Genomic DNA, 19694 nt, shown 5'->3' with positions numbered 1-19694 from the left:
GCCCATCCATGCGGCCAGGCATGGATAGGAGCTGGGAGAGGATAAATAACACCCCTATGGTAAATAGAACAGAACCAACATTAATGATTAATGTAACCGATATCATTAATGTTCTAAGTGATTATTTTATGTAACAATATTATTCAGTCGTCTGACTCAATGAGATTATCCAATGCCAAGTCCTGACTGGACGAGAGGAAGAGTTGCAGATGGAGGTGGGTGATTAGCTCCTGAGCAAAGCAATAGCTGCTGAATAATGACTGAAATGACCTTATAAAGAGAATTATGATTGGTGTTGTATTCCTATAGGCAGACTAACGTGACCTGCCAGAACTAACTCTATGCTCCATTTCAGCAGTGACTGACCTGGAAATCAATGGGTCTGCTTTTGTGTTCGTTTGGGTTCCAGGGTGCTCCACCTTTGTGCAATGGGTTCCAAAAGCCAGGTTTTGGTGGGGGGTAGTTGGAGGATAGTTGCTGATTCAAATGTACAGGCGGCCCAGATATGCGCTGTATAGCGGAATTAGGCGTCTGTCATAAGAAACAGTAAAAAAGAGGTTTTAGGACAAAAAATGCAGAATTGGGCATATCACATGATGTGCACTCGACTAACCTGTTCAGACCCAGAACTCTTCTTTCTTTTATTTGGACTGGGGCAGTCCTCCATGGGCCGGTGCAAAGAAGGAGCAGGGGTATGCTGAATGACCGAGTGCTCTCCAAGAGGGGGCCCAGGTCGTTTTAACTGTCCAGAGTGAGAATGAGGACCCCTGGATTGCTGCTGAGTCTGAGGTTGAGTCCACATATCAGGTAAAGGAGGCATGGGCCGTGAGCCATGGGCTGAGAGCTGAGAATGAGGTACACCGTACTGGTGGATAAAGTGAGAGAAAGTAGTTGGCTACAGTACTAAATACTGATTTATACAGGAGCACTATTCATTTTCATTTAACAAGAGAGCATATAAGGAGCACAGTAATGAAATCTAAGCACAATAATCACCTTCAGTAGCTGACTGGCTCGAGCTGTGAGGTGTGCAGGAGGTCCTGCGTTGTAGCCATTGTGCAGTCGGTTGTGGTTATCACCAGGCAATGGCTCATATCCCTGGCCAGTTCTGGTTGTTTCCCAAGGCCTGGGAGGAGCATGGGTTGTCCTTTGTAATCCTGGCAACAAAGCCTGAGACAGGTCTTGCTTATCTCCTCGATGTAAGGGACTGCAAATACAAAGACACATTAACAAACCTTAGGCCAGATGCATTTGTAAAACAACAATATACGGTAGTTTATTAAAAACTCACCCATTGTTTACGAATTTATGATTTAGCCCAGTCACGTGACTATGTGGCATATGGGGGAGGAACTGGTGCTGATTGACACCTGGTAAGCACCTATCGAGAGATAAGAAAACAAGGTTTTGCTGTGATCATTCCTTCTCATAGCTCAGTTAGCGTAACTTTTTCAGTGAATTCACTAAAAGCATGATTCGGCCCTGATCATGAGGTATATTACCTGGAGGGAGGTGGCCAGGCGTGGCTGCCCACGGGAGCCCATGGTCCCCGGTTGAGACCGTCCAGAGGAAAAGGGTCCCGTGTGCTGCACCCGGTGAACTGTTCTGTTGTGTGATGCATCCAGCCTAGACAATAAACAGACCATTTACTTTCCTACATGTCTTCATTGTCTTAGCCAATACATCTATCACTGCCAGGAAAAATATGCAAAATCTTGCATTCCAGCATGTAGCGAAGTGGTTGTGACACTGGACTACTCAACTACTAAATCGTTATGCATTATATCTTGGCTTAACTTAAGATGGAAGAGCAGACACTTTTAATTTATTAGATAAGAGAATACAAGAGAACAAAGCACATGGTTACTCACCACACTAGCTGTGAGTGTGAAGCCCTCCACTGCAAAACAGAGAGGGCCACTCACCAACAAGGAGAAGCTGTTTACTGCTACTCTTGCCAACTGGAGAGAGAAAGAAAAGAGAAGAGATGGGACATAAGGGGGTGAGGCACAAATAACTGCCAAATCCATTAAACACAGGGGGAAAACACATCCTTTGTAGTCTGTATGAATGTTTGGCCTGAAGGCAGCTAATAACAAAGGAACCCTCCACTCTCTGCCTCTAGGGGGCAGTGTTTTTCTGTATTCTAATGGGAGGAAAGGGTGCACAGATGGGCTTGTGGGAGTTCACCTGTAGGGTGAGTACACTGAGGTCATTATAACCCTTCCTAGGGCCTCTTGGCAGAGGGTGAGAGTGATTGGAGGGAGGGGACGACCAGAGCAAAGCCCTGGAGTCAAGCCAGCGGTGTCTGTGTGCATGTGTACCGAAAGGATAGTGTGTACTTGTGTTGTGTTGCTCGAGTTTGATTATTTGCATGTGTATGAGTGTGTGTGTCTATGACAAGAGAGAGGTTAATCTCATTAGGCCAGGCGTGATGGAGAGAGGAAAGGATAGAAAGAAAGAGAGCAAGGGGTGGAGGGAAGAAAGGAACAGCAGAAGGCTTGAACAGGATGGATGGACAGATTAGGGTAAAAAGACGGGTCTAAAATTAAAGTGTTCTTTAGGGAGATACCAAAGTGAGAAGACCGGCTGTGCTCCCATGAAACATCCATGCATGCAAACACACTGAGCTTTCCCATGCATTCTCAACACACATGGCACACACTAAATGCACAAACATTGGCAAGCATGCACACACTCGATTGAAAATCGCTTGGCACATGTGCATGTATACCCATACGGCAAAGGACGCCTAGTGCACACTAATTATGGACTTGGCAAAAGCGTTTCAAGTGTGACACACACAGGCTTTCTCTCTCTATAGCACAAATTAAACACACACACACACACACATTACACAATCAAACAGGCCACAGATGCAAAACGTGTCATCCATAAAATGCTGTATAACCTGATGGATTAGTCCTGAGCTACAAACTCAACATGCAGTGTAACACTTACTGATGAAATTCACAACCCTTTAATACAGTGTTTAAGCTGCAATTTTGGCGATGAGGCATCAATGAATCTAAAGATAAATAAGTATGTGACAATATTCAGGGACTGTTTGGATAGTGTGTGTGAGCTATTCATTGCTCAGCAGGTTTAGTCAGTGCGCAAGTGTGTGTATTTTGAGCCTACAGTGCACACGAGCCCACCCACTCCTCTCTGGCTCGCAGTGTCGTACTATTAAAAGGCTTCTGCGATATTTCAGGAACTCCGGATTTAGCTGCCTATTGGGGACTGTATTAATCGTGACCCTGCAGCACACGGCATTCTTCGAACGGTTTCTGCACATTCACACAAACACACACTTTACCTGTCAAATAAGCATCTAGCACCACTTCTCAAACGTCAGAGGAATTAGGGTTTAGCACCAACTATCGATCATCTCAGCTGACTCGGTGGTCGTAGATTGCTGTAGAGAGAGATAAAGAGGTAATAACCATCAGTGCACAGAGTTTGACTTTGCTTTCATTTGTGTTCCTGATCTTTCACACTGGCTTTATTCCATCCAATCAGCATAAGTGCGGTAAAAACAGCCAGGCTTTGCAGCTGTGCCGGCAGTAACCTATCATGGACAGGGTGTCAAAAATGACTCAAGAGAAGAGAAGTGTTTTTTTTTTTAAGAGTCGTATCGGTGCGGAAATCCAACTATCACTAGTGTAAACACCTCATGAGAAATAACGCTCAGAATTGATGGGATTTATAGAAAGTGTTTTCAGTTGGTATATGTGCATGTTTTAGCATCAGAGAAAATGTTTGTAAAGAGGCACGTTCACAGTGTAAACCAAGGGTCTTCAGCAGCGAGTCTGCCAAATATTGTGTGATCTTAAACTAGTTTTAGAGAACCACCCCCAAAAAAACCCAACTAAAGCTTTATGCAAAAATGCTAAAACTTAATTTTTTGCCGTTTTCAACTGGTGGTCTTTTGTCCTCCAAAAAAGTTTGAAGACCAGGGTAGAAAGTTGAGGGAAAACACACATTAACCCAAACTGAAAGTTTTCCATTCCCACATTACACATAGAATGACAAATCATTCTGCTACAGCTACGCTTTTTACGAGAACATGTTTTAATTTCAAGTAATACAGATTTCTAGTAATGTGGAAACAATACAGCACCCCGAAACTGATTCTTATTATTGTAAGAGAGACAAATCGAAACACGCATACACAAAGTCTGATAACAGCTCGCTGTCTGCTGTGTAACTGGGGAACTCCCATGACTCAAACATGGAGAGGGCTTACCCCACATAGCCCGACTTCTCTCGCACACGCCTTACGGTCAGGTGATCGGGGATGATCCACCTCAGTCACAGCACCGGGAATTTCAGAACGTGTGCCGTCATCGATATCTGTCACAGTGTGTTGTTTTGGATGCAAAACATACGAACTGTAAATTTACAGTGGGGTTTTTTTATATTTCACCAAACCGGGGAATCCGAAACTCACCGATGTCGATCAGACAGGAGAAAACAGGTGGCTTGCGGTGATTGATTATAAGAGTGAATGAGGTTGTGTGGTTGTTGGCTCACTGAAAGGCGTTGCATCTCTATTAGCCGTCATGCTTTAGCCAACCGTTTTCTAGAAATGTCATGTGTATTTACTCATTCTTCAAAAACGATTTAAAAGTCATAGATTTTGAATAATTTCTAAATCATAAATGTTACAACGATGTCATAACTAATAAAAAAAATCCCCATTCACCCCCACATCGCCCCTCAGCTTGTTAAAATTCCCCATGACAAGAAACATCAAACAACTATTCCAGTCACACCAAGTCTTCACACTTACCAGATCAATGCCTAAAAACACCAAACCAAAAGAGGGACCCATATGTGGGCGTCTCCAACCAACCCTGTCCAATCAAGCTACCAAAAAAAATACATATATATTCAGGAAATCACGGTGAGAACTAACCAACTAAAATATGACGTCTGAAGTGATGCGTACACTTAAAAAAAAAAAAAACTGTTTTAGGTTATGATTCACTTTTGAATAGATGAGGACTGACATCAATAACATGGCAATGTGAAAATTCCATTTTAGAATAGTGCTTTGGGTCGTGTGAATGATGTCATCTCCCAGCATGACGACAGCGTCCTCATTCCCGCCAGAAAATACCACAACGCAACTCGGAGAGCCAACACAGCCGAGCGTTCGAGTATGCGGAAAAGAACGGCATGGAACGGATTCAAGGAATTGTGCCAGGAGAGGGAGAACAGATTGTGATAAAGATAGGTAGATGCGAAGAACAGGGGAAATGGCAGCGCTGGAATGTTCCTCAGTGATCAAAGGGGGCCAGCGGAAGGGCCTGTGGGTGAGCGCTCACATTCGGCCATTATATAACCCACCTCAGATAGCGATCACACACACAGAGGCACAAGGAAGTACAACGTCACAGTAGGCTTGTGTCTGTTCCCTTCCCTCCGTGTGTGTCTGCCTCACGTCACGATGGTGTACATGATTGTACATCTTGATCCTGAGTTCAACCGAGGACACACACAGTCCTCGCTTCTATGTGACTCTCTGGCCGAGCCCTCGCCTACATGTAACTCTGCAACAAGCCTTCCTCGACCTTGCAACCCCCTTCCAGAAATAACATTACAATAAAAACTTTCACGACTGGCCCCATTACGCTTTGAGAATGTCACAACTGGCTTCTGTGCACAGACCATGATTACTTTCCCTGCTCTGGTTTTCATGTCGTCGCCCTCGACCTAGTTCATCGCTCCTGATTTATGGTTGCTAGACAGATGATAAATCCATCTGGATGGAGCGTTTGAAGATAAGCAGCGCTAACATCACAGGCATCGATATGATATTGACACTCCAGCACTAAAATGTTGTCCAGCTGGCATCAGCTGTTAATGAATAAACATGTAGGCTAATATATAAACCAGGGCACATTAGCGGTCTATAAAAGATTGTCTTACTAGAGGGGGAAAGACTCAGGTGACCCTAATCTGAATATTCACCCTCATTCCTGACATCTTTGATTCAGGTCTCAGCTCTCAGTTGTTTCTTTTTGAGTCGACACAGAGAAACGCCATGCTTTTCTTAGTAACTAGTGTTCATGTCCTATTATGAGTAAACAACCATGCTGTCATTGTGGTAAGCACTGCTGAGAAAACACCCTTTGTCACTACCTTGAATTAGGTGTATTACTGACACTGATATTACTCATAAAAGAAGTTGTTGACATGAAACTTTACTTCTGTAACTTGCCATGTTTCTAAATGAAAAAGGATATTCATTGAAAAACTGAAGTACGAGACTTTTGTAACGTATAGGCGTTTCGTCCACACGGATCGTGCGTTTTGGGTAAAATAAAACTTTTTTTTTTTGGAAACCGGGTCCCTGAGTAGATAAATGTGAAAACGCCACCCTTGCGTTTTCGTTTGGAAAGCGAATCTGTATATTTTCTGAAACGATGACGTAATCAGCCCACGTCTCGACCCTAGTCAGACAGCGCTACGTCACGTAACCGAAACAACAAATGAACAAACACTAAAATGACAGTCTTTTTATTGACATGTTCATTTGTATACCACATGCAAGGTTTATGTGCATAGTCCAAGCTTTCTGTGTTTTTACTGCATCTCTGTGGCAGAATTACAGCGCCACATGTTGGTCGGACATGTATACTACATCGTTTTGTGTCGGTTTTGTGGTTTCGTGTGGACGCAGATGTTTCTTGAGATGAGATTTTAAAAAAAAGATTTCATAGGGAAAACTCTGGCTTCGTGTTGACTAAGCTTTAGAGGTGGATTGTGTAGTAATTTGGATGAAAGATGATGTAGGCTTTCTATGCACGATAAGACCAGAGATGTGCATTCGGAAAGTAAATACGGTCCATTTTGATCTCACGTTGACTTCAAAAACATAATGAAACAAAAGTGACAACAGATCTTTTTTTTCAGTTCACTGTGATGTACATCACAGAATACTCAAGAGAGAGAGAGAGAGAGAGAGAGAGAGAAGAAAGAGGGTGGGGACTCGGTTATGTTCATCAGTTGTTGATTAGATAGAGGCAGATTTTGCAGTCAGTGAAAGTGAACTAACTTTTTGGAGAAGTCCGGCAAATGTCACTAGAGAGATGCATGCCAGAAGATTATGATTCAATTTAAACACACACACACATATAAATATGTATGTATGTGTGTGTGTGCTCTTGTTTTTGTGATATATCAGGACACAACTCTGTATAATGACATGGGTATGACACAGGTATTACAAGGAGAGGGTGACTTATGAGAACATAACCCATGTCCCCATTTTTCAAAATGCTTATAAATCATACAGAATTATTTTGAGAAAGTAAAAATGCACAAAGTTTCCTGTGAGGCTTAGGGTTGGTGTAGGGCCATAGAATATACAGTTTGTACAGTATAAAAAACATTACACCTATGGGATGTCCCCGCTCTTCACAAAAACAAACGTGTGCGTGTGTGATACTTCCCCAATAACAACTATATGACCGGTGTTACAACTTCAGAGACGTGCCATTTCAACGGTTTTAAAAGAAATGCAAGAGATCAGACCTAAGACATGTTGATATCTCTTATCTAGATAGTCAGGGAAAATTCTGCTTTTGCGCTCGTCTGTGAATGTGACTGTACCAGCATGTGAGATTAAAGAAAGCAGAACAGATATGATGAGAACGGAAGTCGTCGCCAGTGCAACAGGAAGTGGGCCTCTCAAAAGAGGGGAGGGTGTCTTAAAAGTGACTAGGGGGAATGATGAAACATCCTGTGGAATATATACTGTGTGTATTTATTTATGAATGGTCAAAAAAGTGTCTAGTTTCTCATCCTGTTAAGTCCCATTAGGCTCAGCAGATGTTGCTGTTGTCTTTCTGTCTGGGTTATATCCATACTGCTGTCGGTCAGCTTGTGTGACAGTTCTTCTGAGAACTCGAGTAAAACTTTTAAGGAACAGAAAGAGTGGCTGACGTGCCAGCACTTTACACAACAGACAGCCCAAATGGCAAAAAGCTGAAAGACGTGTGCTGTGCCTGAATGGCAGTGACTCAAGTGTGTGTGAACGTCTGCTAGACATGAAAGTCTGGAGTCTGCATCAAATTCTGCAGCCATCTGCGAGAAACAACAACTTTTAATGCACTCAGCCGCACAGACTGTACGAATGTGTCATTGTGAGATATCAGGAGACACAAGTTTGCTCTTCCATTCTCTTTTAACATTATAGATACAAAGCACCACTAATGACCTTTCTCTGTAGCCATCAACATCGCAGCTTTGCATTACTGGAACAGTCAAACCTTGAACATCGGTCTTGTTTATCTCTCGTTAGCCCCCTCCTACATTCAAACTCCTCGTTTCCCAGAAGCAAGTGCATTACACACCAACAAAACAGGCACACTTATTAGTTATTAGTAACAAAAAGGATAAATCACAAAGAAGCTGGCTCTCGGGTTGACAAGGCAACTTGTGTCTGACGCCTACAAAGTCGAAGAGGGATGCAGCTGAGCATCTAAAATATTTCAGACACTAATTGAAATATGATGAGTTAGTGATTTGAAAATGTTACTTTATGCATGCAATACAGGACAATAATCCCTCCCCAGGTTATGACGCATGTTAGTGATCTGTGTGATGCATCCTGGCTGCTCACTCGATCCAAAAAACCTCTGACTTGAGTCACAGAAACATGACTGATCTTTTTTGTTTTCCACCACTCTCCGTTCCTTTCAGCCCCTCCCACAATAGTTTCGCCACCCCTCCCTCTCTTTTACTCACTCTCCCTTTTCCCCTCACTCCGGTGTTCTGCCAAAATGTGAGATAACAGACAGGCAAAGCAACAAAGGAAAAAATAAATCAGTCATGAGAGGGAAAAAAAAAGATAATCTGGTTTAAAACAGAATTAAACCCTTTTCCTTCTTGGTGTCTTTTATTAGACCACCTAAGTCCAACTCATCAAACTTAATAACACACAATCACAGACTCACACACTTTCTCTTGTGAGATTCCTCTAGCTTGCCTACATCACTTCCTTTTACCACAAAAGTACAGTCCTAACATGGGAAAAACTCGCCCACACACAACCGTTTGAGTTCAGTGGAATGAATGAGGAGCACTTTACAGCCTACAACTTTTTTTATTATTATTCGGACAGTCCTGAAATACCAGTATAACCACACTCGCTTCAGCCTGGCTCTCTGCCATCATCACTGTCGAAAGGCAACCGTGACATAAGCATACGTTGACTAAACACACTAGCAAGCCCACTGACCTACATGATATTTTATCATTCCTTTGTTGAAATATGCACACATGAAATATGCAACCTACACCTTTCTCGCTTTACTTCACTTGTTAAGAACACAAACACACCCTTTTGACTGTTCTATCATTACTTAAAATTAATGATGGGAAGACAGACATAGTGCATAAAAATAAAAAAACACTGATTTAGTGATTATTTTAGTTGTCGTATTGAACTTCACTAATCAAAACATTGCCCTAATGCACAGTTCTACACACTTTCAAACAATTGAGGAGAAGTATATATTCACAGCAATTGTGTTTCTTATTTTAGTCTGGCCTATAGCTTTAACACAAGTCTATGCCGTCACAATAAAGGGGCAGTGACGCTGCAATACGGCGGCTGATTCAAAACACCCGCTGGTCTGAGGAGGACCGAGTCTCGGCAGCTGCTGCGCTCTCGAAATATACAACCTACAACTTCAAAGAGAAACAAACGCAGGCTCTCTGTTTTTACATCAGTCGTGCTAATTGATCGGAAGTCGATCTTCAAAGGGATCTTCCTGTCCTTCATATACCCCCGTGTTTACTTCCATGCGGTGTTTATGAGCGCCCGTAAAATGCAGAGTGTCCCAACTCGCCCTCCAGACACGCTCATACAACCAACACCTAACTGTTTCACTGTAACTTCACATGCTGTCAGCAATGTTTGTTCAACGTCAACACAAAATATTCCTCCTAGCATGTGACGGAGAAATTTCCCCTGCATATTCCCTTAACCCAGACGCCGGAATATGTTCAAACGCACATGCAAACGCTGAGAGAAAAAACACCCCACCCCAGGTTGGGCTGGAGGCTTGTTGTAGTTGAAAAAGATGCAAATGATTTCCTTTCAGACAGACGCACTGAGTTCAGCACGAGCAGGCTGAGGCAATCCATTCAGCTTTATGAGACTGCCCAGCCCTCCCGTGTCAAACAAAGAGGAGCGGATCACATTGCCATCACACACACATAAATGGGTCAATGAAGTGGTGCTCTTTCTTAGGTCGGTTAAATTTTATTTCAACCTCTTTTCTTCCATAGAGAGTTGAAGGTCAAAAACATGTAGATGCATGAAGATAAATAGAAATAGTAGTCGTTTGGCATAATATTTTGCTAGTGTTAAAAAATGTATGTAAAGAAGCAATTCTGTTTTCAAGTATGTGACCATGGACCACAAAAAAAGTTTTTTTTTTTTTTTTTTAAATCACCTAAAAGCCGAATAAATAAGATTTTTTTTTTTTAGTATAGGAAAATATTTGGCAAAGATACAACTATTTGAAAATCTGGAATGTGAGGTAGCAATAAAAAAAAATATAATAATAATAAGCTAAATATTGAGAAAATCGCCTTTAGAGTTGTCCAAATGAAGTTCTTAGCAATGCACAATTACTAATCAAAAATTAAGTTCAGATATATTTATGGTAGGAAATTCACAAAAAATCTTCATAACATTTACATAAATGTAACATTTACTTAATTTCATAATGATTGTTTTGCATAAAAGAAAAATCACTAATTTTAACCCATACAATGCATTGTTGGCTACCGCTACTTATGACTGGTTTTGCTCTCCAGGATCACATATTCTTAATTCAGTATGGCTTAAGCATATGCAGGCTATTTTGTTGTTGTCATGTGACAAGAAAACCATATAACAGGGGACCAATTTAGACTCATGACTGTGTCAAGGTCATGAAGATTTATATGAAACTAAAAAATAACTTTTGCTTTATAATTTAGTATAATGTAGTAAGATACTTGTAAAAGAGAACTGGATTTGTTTGGCACCAGTGAGCATGTCTGGACATTGGGGATGGGCCAGGTCAGTTTACACACTGAAACCAACCCCCTTCCACCGGACACACGTGGGACTGAGGCTTTACAACCTACATCTAAACACTTAGTGCCTGAACACCCTACTTACACAATACAGCAATAGATTACACAATCACACACCCAACCCAATAATCAAACCATGCTTTGATTTGCCCAAAGATTATCTCTCTAAAGACAGAACGTCATTCATTGTTTCAAAGGCATGCGTTTGTGGGCACTAAAGAGTTAATGCGCGTTAATGCGCGAGCGCTCCTCTTCCGGTCACTGTTACTACAACGCTTTCATTCACACAAACTGTTGCTACTCTTTAATAAGAAGTGCAACGTTCATTTCTTTCCAGCACTGAACTATGAAGTAGTCACGAGTTTGCCACAGGGTTAACAACGATAAAACAACTGAAACAAGAGAGAGATCTGACTTAACTTACCCCGAAGTAGTAAAACTCGTTCAGCTTGCGTCTCCACTAGCGCTCCCAAAAGTTAGACGGGATCTGTTGGAGAACAAACGAGGACATCATGTTATAAGCGCTGCCGGAATAAAACGCTGCTGGAGAACAAAAACAAGCGTTAAAACACGAATATGTTGCTAAATCCATGACAGTACCGGTGAATATCGCACGCGCAGTTTATCAGCAACTTCTCCTTGGCGTGCAGATGAGTGTACCAGCTGAATAACAACAATAGTAATCCGGCAAAATCGTCTGTTTTCGCAAATCCTTCGGTTTAAACGTCAAAAGTCTGTTGTTTTTCTCCGCAGACGGCGTGCTGCTGATATTTAATGTTGTTGTTGGGTAAGTCTTCGCTCTGTATAGCGAGCACAGAGCTGTGTTTGTGAGCTAAGGCAGGGATCGAGTTGCGCTTGGGTTTTTTAAAGGGACGCACAGCTTCGGCTACTGAGGCGCGCGCTCTCCTCTCTCTCCACGGGACCGCCCCTGTCGTGACGTCAGCGCGCACGGCACCGGAATTCCCTGACAGCGCAAACCGGCGCATCTCCGCCTGCTGCCTTATTTAAGACGGACTCGTGACTCGTGTCCTACTCTCACAGCCAGCCGGGACAGCAGTTCCGCCTCCCAACTATTAATAAGTCTGAACACGATGATCACTCCTCATCACACATTAATAATCCACAAAAATGCTGTACCCAAGACTCACTCATACAAGCAGCGTCATATATATAGACTCAGGACACGCTATTCAGTATATATGGGGCTAATAATAATTAGTCCCATATCTAAAAATAATAATAATAATGTATTATTATTTGTTACTATTAGTAAATTTTTGTAAGAGGTCGATTTCAATTTTATACCATGTAAACATCCATTTATAATTCTATATTTATTAATAAACAACAACAACAACGAGGATGATGATAATACTATAATAATAATAATATTCTTCTTATTGCTATTATTATTATTATTATATAAAATTAGATTGCAAAAAATAACAAATAACTAAAAAACTTGAATCTGATGTTCAGATGAACTTAAAAAAAAAAACATTAGGGCAGCTATTGCAGAGTTTATTCAAAATGTAAAAGGTTTGAAGTTGAGAGCGTTGGACAAGACAGACGAGCGCTGTAAATCAAAGTGGAATAAAAATAGGACGGGAATAACAGATGGACCGAGAAGTACTGAAATGAAGAAAAACAGAGAAAAACTCTGGATAAAATTTTTAAAATTACACTGGAAGAGTATCCACTTTTTTTTCGGACTTATTCAACAGTCACGACTGAAGTTTTTTTTTTTTTCTTTTTTTTTTAACTGATGGCATCTGCTATGTCAGGATGTTTCTTGACTGTGTGAGGACAGCATGGTATGTTCATTTAACAGAGAACAGACGCTGCATGCGTGTGTGTGATCAGCACGTTATATTTAGCAAGGTTACATCAGTGGCAGCGAGACAAAACAGGCCAGCCAAACCACGGGAGTGTGTCACGGGAACCAGGCTTCTTGGACAGCAGCAGAAGGACATCACACACACACACACACACACACACAGGACATAAGCTGCTCCGAGCACAACTCCTACCAAAAACAGGCAAACATCAACAACAGCAGATGTGCGAATGGCTTCTTTGGGAGCTTGAAAAATATGGCTTTTCTTTTTCTATCATGCAACCCTCATCACATTCCAGCCGCAGACTGTCTTTGCTGTTCGGAGATTGTGTGTGTGGCGATGACCACATCATAGGATACACCAGACAGGAAGAAGGGATATGACCGGGGTGTGACGGCCTGTGATCTCTCCCACTCACACCCAACCATTGTGCTCGTGTGGGCTAGGACACTAACATTCTGCCCTTACAACAGATTTCAAAAGATATGTGCGTGTTTTTAGAGCACTTTAATTCCAGAGGCGCGCTTGTAGTTCCGATTGCTTGGCTCTGGCCATTTAATCAGGGAGGGACAGAGCTCAGTCTCCCGTTCTCACACAGCGGCTAAATATAGCAGCGTTCCCATGAGCACCGCAGAACTCTGAACACACACAGAAGTGAAATACGCAGAACTGTCAGATGTGCAATGGCAGAAATGAGTGGTATGTGTATGTGTGCGTGTGAGAACCGACAGCGGCCTTTAGATCAACTCTCTGCTCCCACTTTGTGGGCTCCACTGAGTCAGCATTAGGGTGCATTAGTTGTCACAGCTGCTACACATGGATGGATGGTTCATTCATAGGGTTAACTCCCACGTCTGCCCACTGTGCCCACATTTACGCCACATACTCCCACATATGCATTACACACCATAGTTCATGCCAACTCATAGGGAAAGTAGATGTCCCACTCAAACAGTAGGGGGACTGTAACCACCCTCTGAGGACACAGGAGGAACGATATATACAGATAAGCGTTAGCAGTATTGTTAAACCTTAATTTCGTTTATCTTGTATGTGTATCTGTGCCTTGCAAGCATATTAACTAGGATTATCTGTGACTGCATACTGACAATGATGTGTCATTGAAGTCTCATCATTAATAATGGGTTGAAAATGTCAAAATCTTTGTTGTTTATGAATACAGTAATATACATAGAACATGTTTATTTCAATTCAGTTTCATGAAAAAAAATGAATAATATTATAGTAATATATACATATTGCATGATTAGTTTATTGCAAAGAAAACTTTACATTTAATCAGTCACATGAATATTGTTTTAGACACATACAGAAATAAAAATTTGTATTTATACTTGAGTATTTTAAGATTTATACATGGGCTTTATTATCTTTTTACATACATATGCTCAACATTTAAACAAACAAACAACACAAAGACAAAAAATGAAGTGAATTAGTAAAACTTAAATCCAATGTAAGGTTTGTGCCAAATTTGCCTTAATATAACAGTGTGGTTATCAAAAATATTTTGTATGTTTCTGCAATGATCAATACAACAGTATGTGTATGCTCTTTAGTCACAGTAGTATTTGTAATGCTAAGATATAATTATTGTTGTTATCGATGAATTTTAAAATTATCTGTTTTACAAGGGAGTAATAATAATAAAATGCTTTATTTTATATTCATATGCCCAATTGCAGTAAATAAATACAGTCTAATAAAAAGAAGACCCAAAGTTTAGGAATCTGTCAAACACTTGTTTTAAACTAAAATTGGTTACTGTCAGCTAGTAGGCAGATATAGTCCTGTGGCTCAGTGGTAGAGCATTGTGTAATAAGTGCAAAGGTTGTGGGTTCGATTCCCAGGGAACACATGTTAGGTATGTGTTTTTTTTTAGCTTGAATGCACTATAAGTCGCTTTGGATAAAAGCGTCTGTGAAATGCATACATTCAATTTAATTTGAAACAACTAAAGAGTCTTTATTCATCCATAACAACCAAAAAAGTTTGTATGGCCTCCTTTGGCTTTGAACAGCTTGCATGTCTCTGCTGTTAATTGGCCATCTGAATTAAAAATAAATAAATAAATAATAAGGTGCTTCACCATTTTTTCTGTCTTTTTAAACACTGTATATAAATAATTTCTCAAAAAATGTATAATTATTGTGGTGGAAATGCTAGAAGGCAAGAAAAATAAAATTCCTCACTGTAATTTACTCGGGTACTCTTTCTTTTTTGGACTCTCACCAATTCTCCACCTTCTCTCTCTGTTGCTACCCAAAGCTGTAGCTTGAGGTGGAAACATTTAAAAGCCCCACACAAAACCGTTCTCTCTGTAGAATGAAAACGACAGCAATCTTTGGTCAGATAAAGTGGGTTTATTTGTTTATTGATGACTATAAACCAGAAGTGGTTAGGCTGCTTGACTTATGACCTTAAAGTCCAAAGGTCGCCCCCCTGCAGAGAGACAGCTGCTCTGAGTTTTATAACAGGCCTCCAGCGACAACTGTAAAGTCAACACGAACCTAAAGTCCAAACGCTGTGCAACTGCAAAAGCACTGCTATTAGTAGCAACTGAAACACAACAGGCCAGTGTGATCACTGAGATCGAGAGAGAGACACAGAGATGAAAAAAAAAGTGATATCTTTTCTGGAATCAAACCCTGACAGCAAATCGCAAAGCTAACATCTAGTATTTCGTTTTAAATGTCACTCTGAACTCTGACAGGCTCCATGAGCTCAAAGGTCACAGTGAGGGGGAGTTTACAAGATTTAGATGAGAAAAGGCCTCTATCTCCACTACCCAAAGACGTATCTAATCTCTGAAGGTGAAGAGAGGATTCAGAGGAGTATAAGAGGCCACAGACCAAACAAACATGAGAAAACACAAGTCCATGAGTCACAGAAAGTGTGACACTCAGACTCAAAGTGTTCTTGATACAGATGAGAGCACTGGTGATCAGAGAGCATGAAAGCGAGAGACAGGTTGAGAGCGAGAGAGAATGAAAAAGAGAGAAAAACAGTCCCCATACCTGCTGGGAAATCCAGCTCAAGACGGCAGCTGGTCAACCAGCTTTAATGCTTAACAAACCAGCTTGAACTTACTAGAGTCAGCATGAAATTCAACATTTTCTCAATGCATGCTATAGATCTTATAGTGAACAATTTATCACTGCATGTTTCATTTTTATATATTGTAATGTTCAATCAAAATATCATTACTATCATTCTTCTAGTGAAAATTACAAGGTTTTCTCTGTCATTTATTCTGCTTAAACTTGCCCCTGCAAGCTTGCGTTTATCGTTACTTTAGTTTTTTTAGTTTTCAATAATCCGTTAAACTGACTCAGATGTATGTCCCATTATGGAAGATAAGATCTGGCGCTACTTCCATTTAATCGAGACTTTAAACTGCTCTGGCCAGCTGGTTTGTTGCAGATCCAAGATGGCTCACCAGGTTTAGCTGGATTTACCAGCACAGATTTTTCTCCCTTCCCTGTTGTATGTACACCAGCTGGGGCATGTACACACACATATGATGACCTACTCAATACACACTCCATTAGCCATTAATGAACTTACTGTATGCATTAGCAAACAAAGCTATTATATACATCCTGTACAACCTGTTCTGCCTTTGTATTAATGATCTCAAAAAGATGCCAACCAGAACTAAGTAGCCTATAATTTCAGGTTTTACTTACATTATTCAACTAAAAATTAGACAACCCCCCCCAAACATGCAAGCACAATTACCCCAGAGCTACTAGTCAAAACATTTAAGTAAAACCGTAACTATGTCTGAAAAGCTTTTTCACCCCTGAGAGCCTCAAACCCAGATTACAAGCTGTGTCACAGTTTATCATCCTGTATGTTATAGAGCACTAAGGTTATATCACTTTACTTACCTAACCAACCTCCTTACCACACCTGCTCCTTGCGACCTACACTCAAGCTGACACAGACCGACACGTGTGCACCGCTTTTATGGGTGCAAAGTGGAAGACTAAGTGCATTCATGTTCATGTGTGAGCTTGTTTTGTGTGAATCATGGTACTGTATTCAGCTGTTCTGATGGTTAGTCACTATATGACTCAGAACTGTTCCTCGTGTTGGGACAATAGACCACATACCCCAATGTGCACACAAAACACACACACTCACACACACACACACACACACACCGCAACATTCACATGAGCACAGACATACAGATACTTTTTGAAGAAAATGTTCCATGCAAAATCACAAGTGACTGGTTGCAATGGCATTGCTATGCAGTTGTATGTGGTGTTTACTAAGGTGCCTTACAAAGTTATTCAGGGTTTATTATTACACAGTTATTTAGTGCACAGAAGAACACACCAAATATATCTCTGATGTTCTGCAGCCGGTTGATACAAACCCTTAAGAAAATTTAAACCGTTACTGATAATTGGTTTACAATGATAACCAAAAGTTTTCTTAATGGGAGTTTGTTGCAATCGCTTCCTGGGAACTAAAGTTTAAGTTCATCACCTGTCCCTTGTTTCTTGGTCAACCAGACAGATTGCTTTTAAAAGAAACCACACACCTTTGCTTAACAATCACGTTGCAATGCAACATCATTAGTGTTCATGTAGCGCAAAACAGATCATGACATATGCAAAACATACCTTGAATACAATGTAGGACGCCTTGGATAAAAATGCCAGTGAAATGCTTAAATGCAAACACAAGTTAAGTTTCAATATTCCTGCAGATTTTTTAAAATCCCTAATTTACCCACTGCTATATTATTGTTAGATCTTATTTATGGCCTGTATTTGCTGAAAAGTGTTATGTCTCCTCCACAGCCCTGCAATATGTTAATATGCCAATAAACATGACTTTGATTAACCGCAGTAACAAACATTTATAGTAGCTGCCTTAGCAAGCATCCCTAAATATAGAAAGTATTGTACAGTCACCATCACTTTAACAGTACATTTAAGGCAATGTATCTAAAATCTGTGAAATTCAAACCAAGAGCCTTCCGTCCTGTTGAAGTACAATGTTACAGCGTGATACCAAGTCAAATCATGATCCCACTTATGTCCGCTTAAGTCCGTTTCATTTGTTTTGGTCTGGCCCACTAGTTTGCGTTCGTTCGTGTGGTTGTGACTGTGATCGGTCGTGTGTGGGGGTGTGCAGAAACCGCACTGAAGATTTGGTTTAGTGAACTTTTGCCACATGTCGCATGAAAAGGTCAGATTCAGCAATGTATGGTTTGCGAAAATTACCCACATGCAAACCTGTACCCACACACACAGGAATCCCTAATGCTAAACGCAGACTCTCTTAAGAGCATCTGTGTGTGTGTGCATGTGCATTTGAACTCTCTCATGAATAATTAAAACGTCTTTGAACATCTGTCAGTCGTTCATGAGGGTGTGGTGCATTTTCTGTAGGTCTCTTTCAAACACAAACACACTCAGCTGACCACATAACAGTAGCCTGAGTTTGAGAAACAGACAGCAGCCCACAACAAAACAGCTATTTTCTCTGTTTTTCCCTTAGAAAGTTCAATAATTGACTTTCCATCTATATCCACCGACAGCCAGACTAGACAAAATGTTTTTTCTTGCACGCACACACACATGCACGCACACACACGTGCACGCACACACACACACACACACACACACACACACACGCACACAGACAGACAGAGCCAGAAACAAGAACATCATCCAGTCAGGTAAAAACAATCAGCAAACAGGCTCACACACGTTTCTGCACCTTCTCTATTACGAACACACGCACAAATATATCCTAAACCCCGAGGGACCAACTTCTTGTAAATCAATCTCACAGATCTCAAGTGAACAAGACTTTTGGGCAAGACATTTTTTACTGAGTTCAGTTCCTACAGAACGTAGCCGCTGCAGACGACTAGCACAGACAGACAGCACAGACTGTCATTATACGCCACACCAAACATCACAAATACAGTCTTCAGCCTTTAATGGTACTAGCTTTTCTACTCTGTCAAAAACAGTGGCGCTATATGTGCGTTTGAAACCTGTAAAAGCTGTTTTACCATGTCCCAAAGAGGTAAAGTCGTTCAGAGAGGCAGAGATAAAGTCTGTTTTAGCAGCCCATGTAACCCATATTCTGTGTTTTATAGCCTGTAAGTCTTTTTTTATTATTTATAGTCAAATAACTACTTTTTCCTGATTGTACTGTTACAAGGACATAATTATGCCTTGACAGGATAGTTCACCCCAAAATTAAAAGTCTGTCAACATGAACTCATGTCATTACTTCATGCTGAGCTAAACCTGTGTGACTCTGTGAAGGAGGAAATAACACTGGACACCTTTAACTTTCATGTTTTGGTTTATGGAAAAAGTGAAGTGAACGACAAAACATAGAAATTATTCACCCTCTGTGTGTGCAATTAATATTGTTTGGTTGAATGAAAAGGAAATGCACTCCAGTATTATCCACCTTATCTTTAGCATAAGAGGCATGGCCGTTTTCACCTCGAATGTGCAGGGCTTCCAGTGTCCGCCGTTTCCAGTTACTGTTTGTTACCGTAGACTGGTATTTGTTATCAGATTAGTTTGATTTATTATTATAATTATAAACACACTGTTTTGTTGTGCAGGTATTTCACCACACTTTGTTATTCTACTCTAGTTATTTACCTATAGGCTAATTCAAAGGAAATAGCATAATTCTGCACTAGAAAATCGGATGGATAGGTAGCACAACATCATT

General features: G+C 40.9%; 1 protein-coding gene across 6 annotated transcripts in view; it reads right to left on the bottom strand.

Annotated features, from left to right (window-relative positions):
• Positions 1-19694, bottom strand: part of LOC113105851 (lysine-specific demethylase 6B-like) — a 47051-nt gene that overhangs the window by 9019 nt on the left and 18338 nt on the right. For 2 of the 6 annotated variants that reach the window (XM_026267200.1, XM_026267199.1), the window contains exons 2-9: positions 11531-11593; positions 3320-3418; positions 1872-1961; positions 1503-1626; positions 1292-1381; positions 997-1207; positions 614-865; positions 367-531 (exon numbers count right to left, since the gene is read on the bottom strand). In XM_026267200.1, the coding sequence (XP_026122985.1) occupies positions 367-531; positions 614-865; positions 997-1207; positions 1292-1381; positions 1503-1621 (837 nt within the window). In that variant the 5' untranslated portion in view covers positions 1622-1626; positions 1872-1961; positions 3320-3418; positions 11531-11593. Of the gene's footprint in view, positions 1-366; positions 532-613; positions 866-996; positions 1208-1291; positions 1382-1502; positions 1627-1871; positions 1962-3319; positions 3419-11530; positions 11594-11706; positions 12075-19694 lie in introns of those variants that run through there. The other 4 variants (XM_026267203.1, XM_026267198.1, XM_026267201.1 and 1 more) reach the window with 4 other exon arrangements.

This window comes from Carassius auratus, chromosome 7 (genome assembly GCF_003368295.1).
Source record: "Carassius auratus strain Wakin chromosome 7, ASM336829v1, whole genome shotgun sequence".
NCBI classification, from domain to species: Eukaryota; Metazoa; Chordata; class Actinopteri; order Cypriniformes; family Cyprinidae; genus Carassius; species Carassius auratus.
This window is presented reverse-complemented; position numbering and strand designations above follow the sequence as displayed.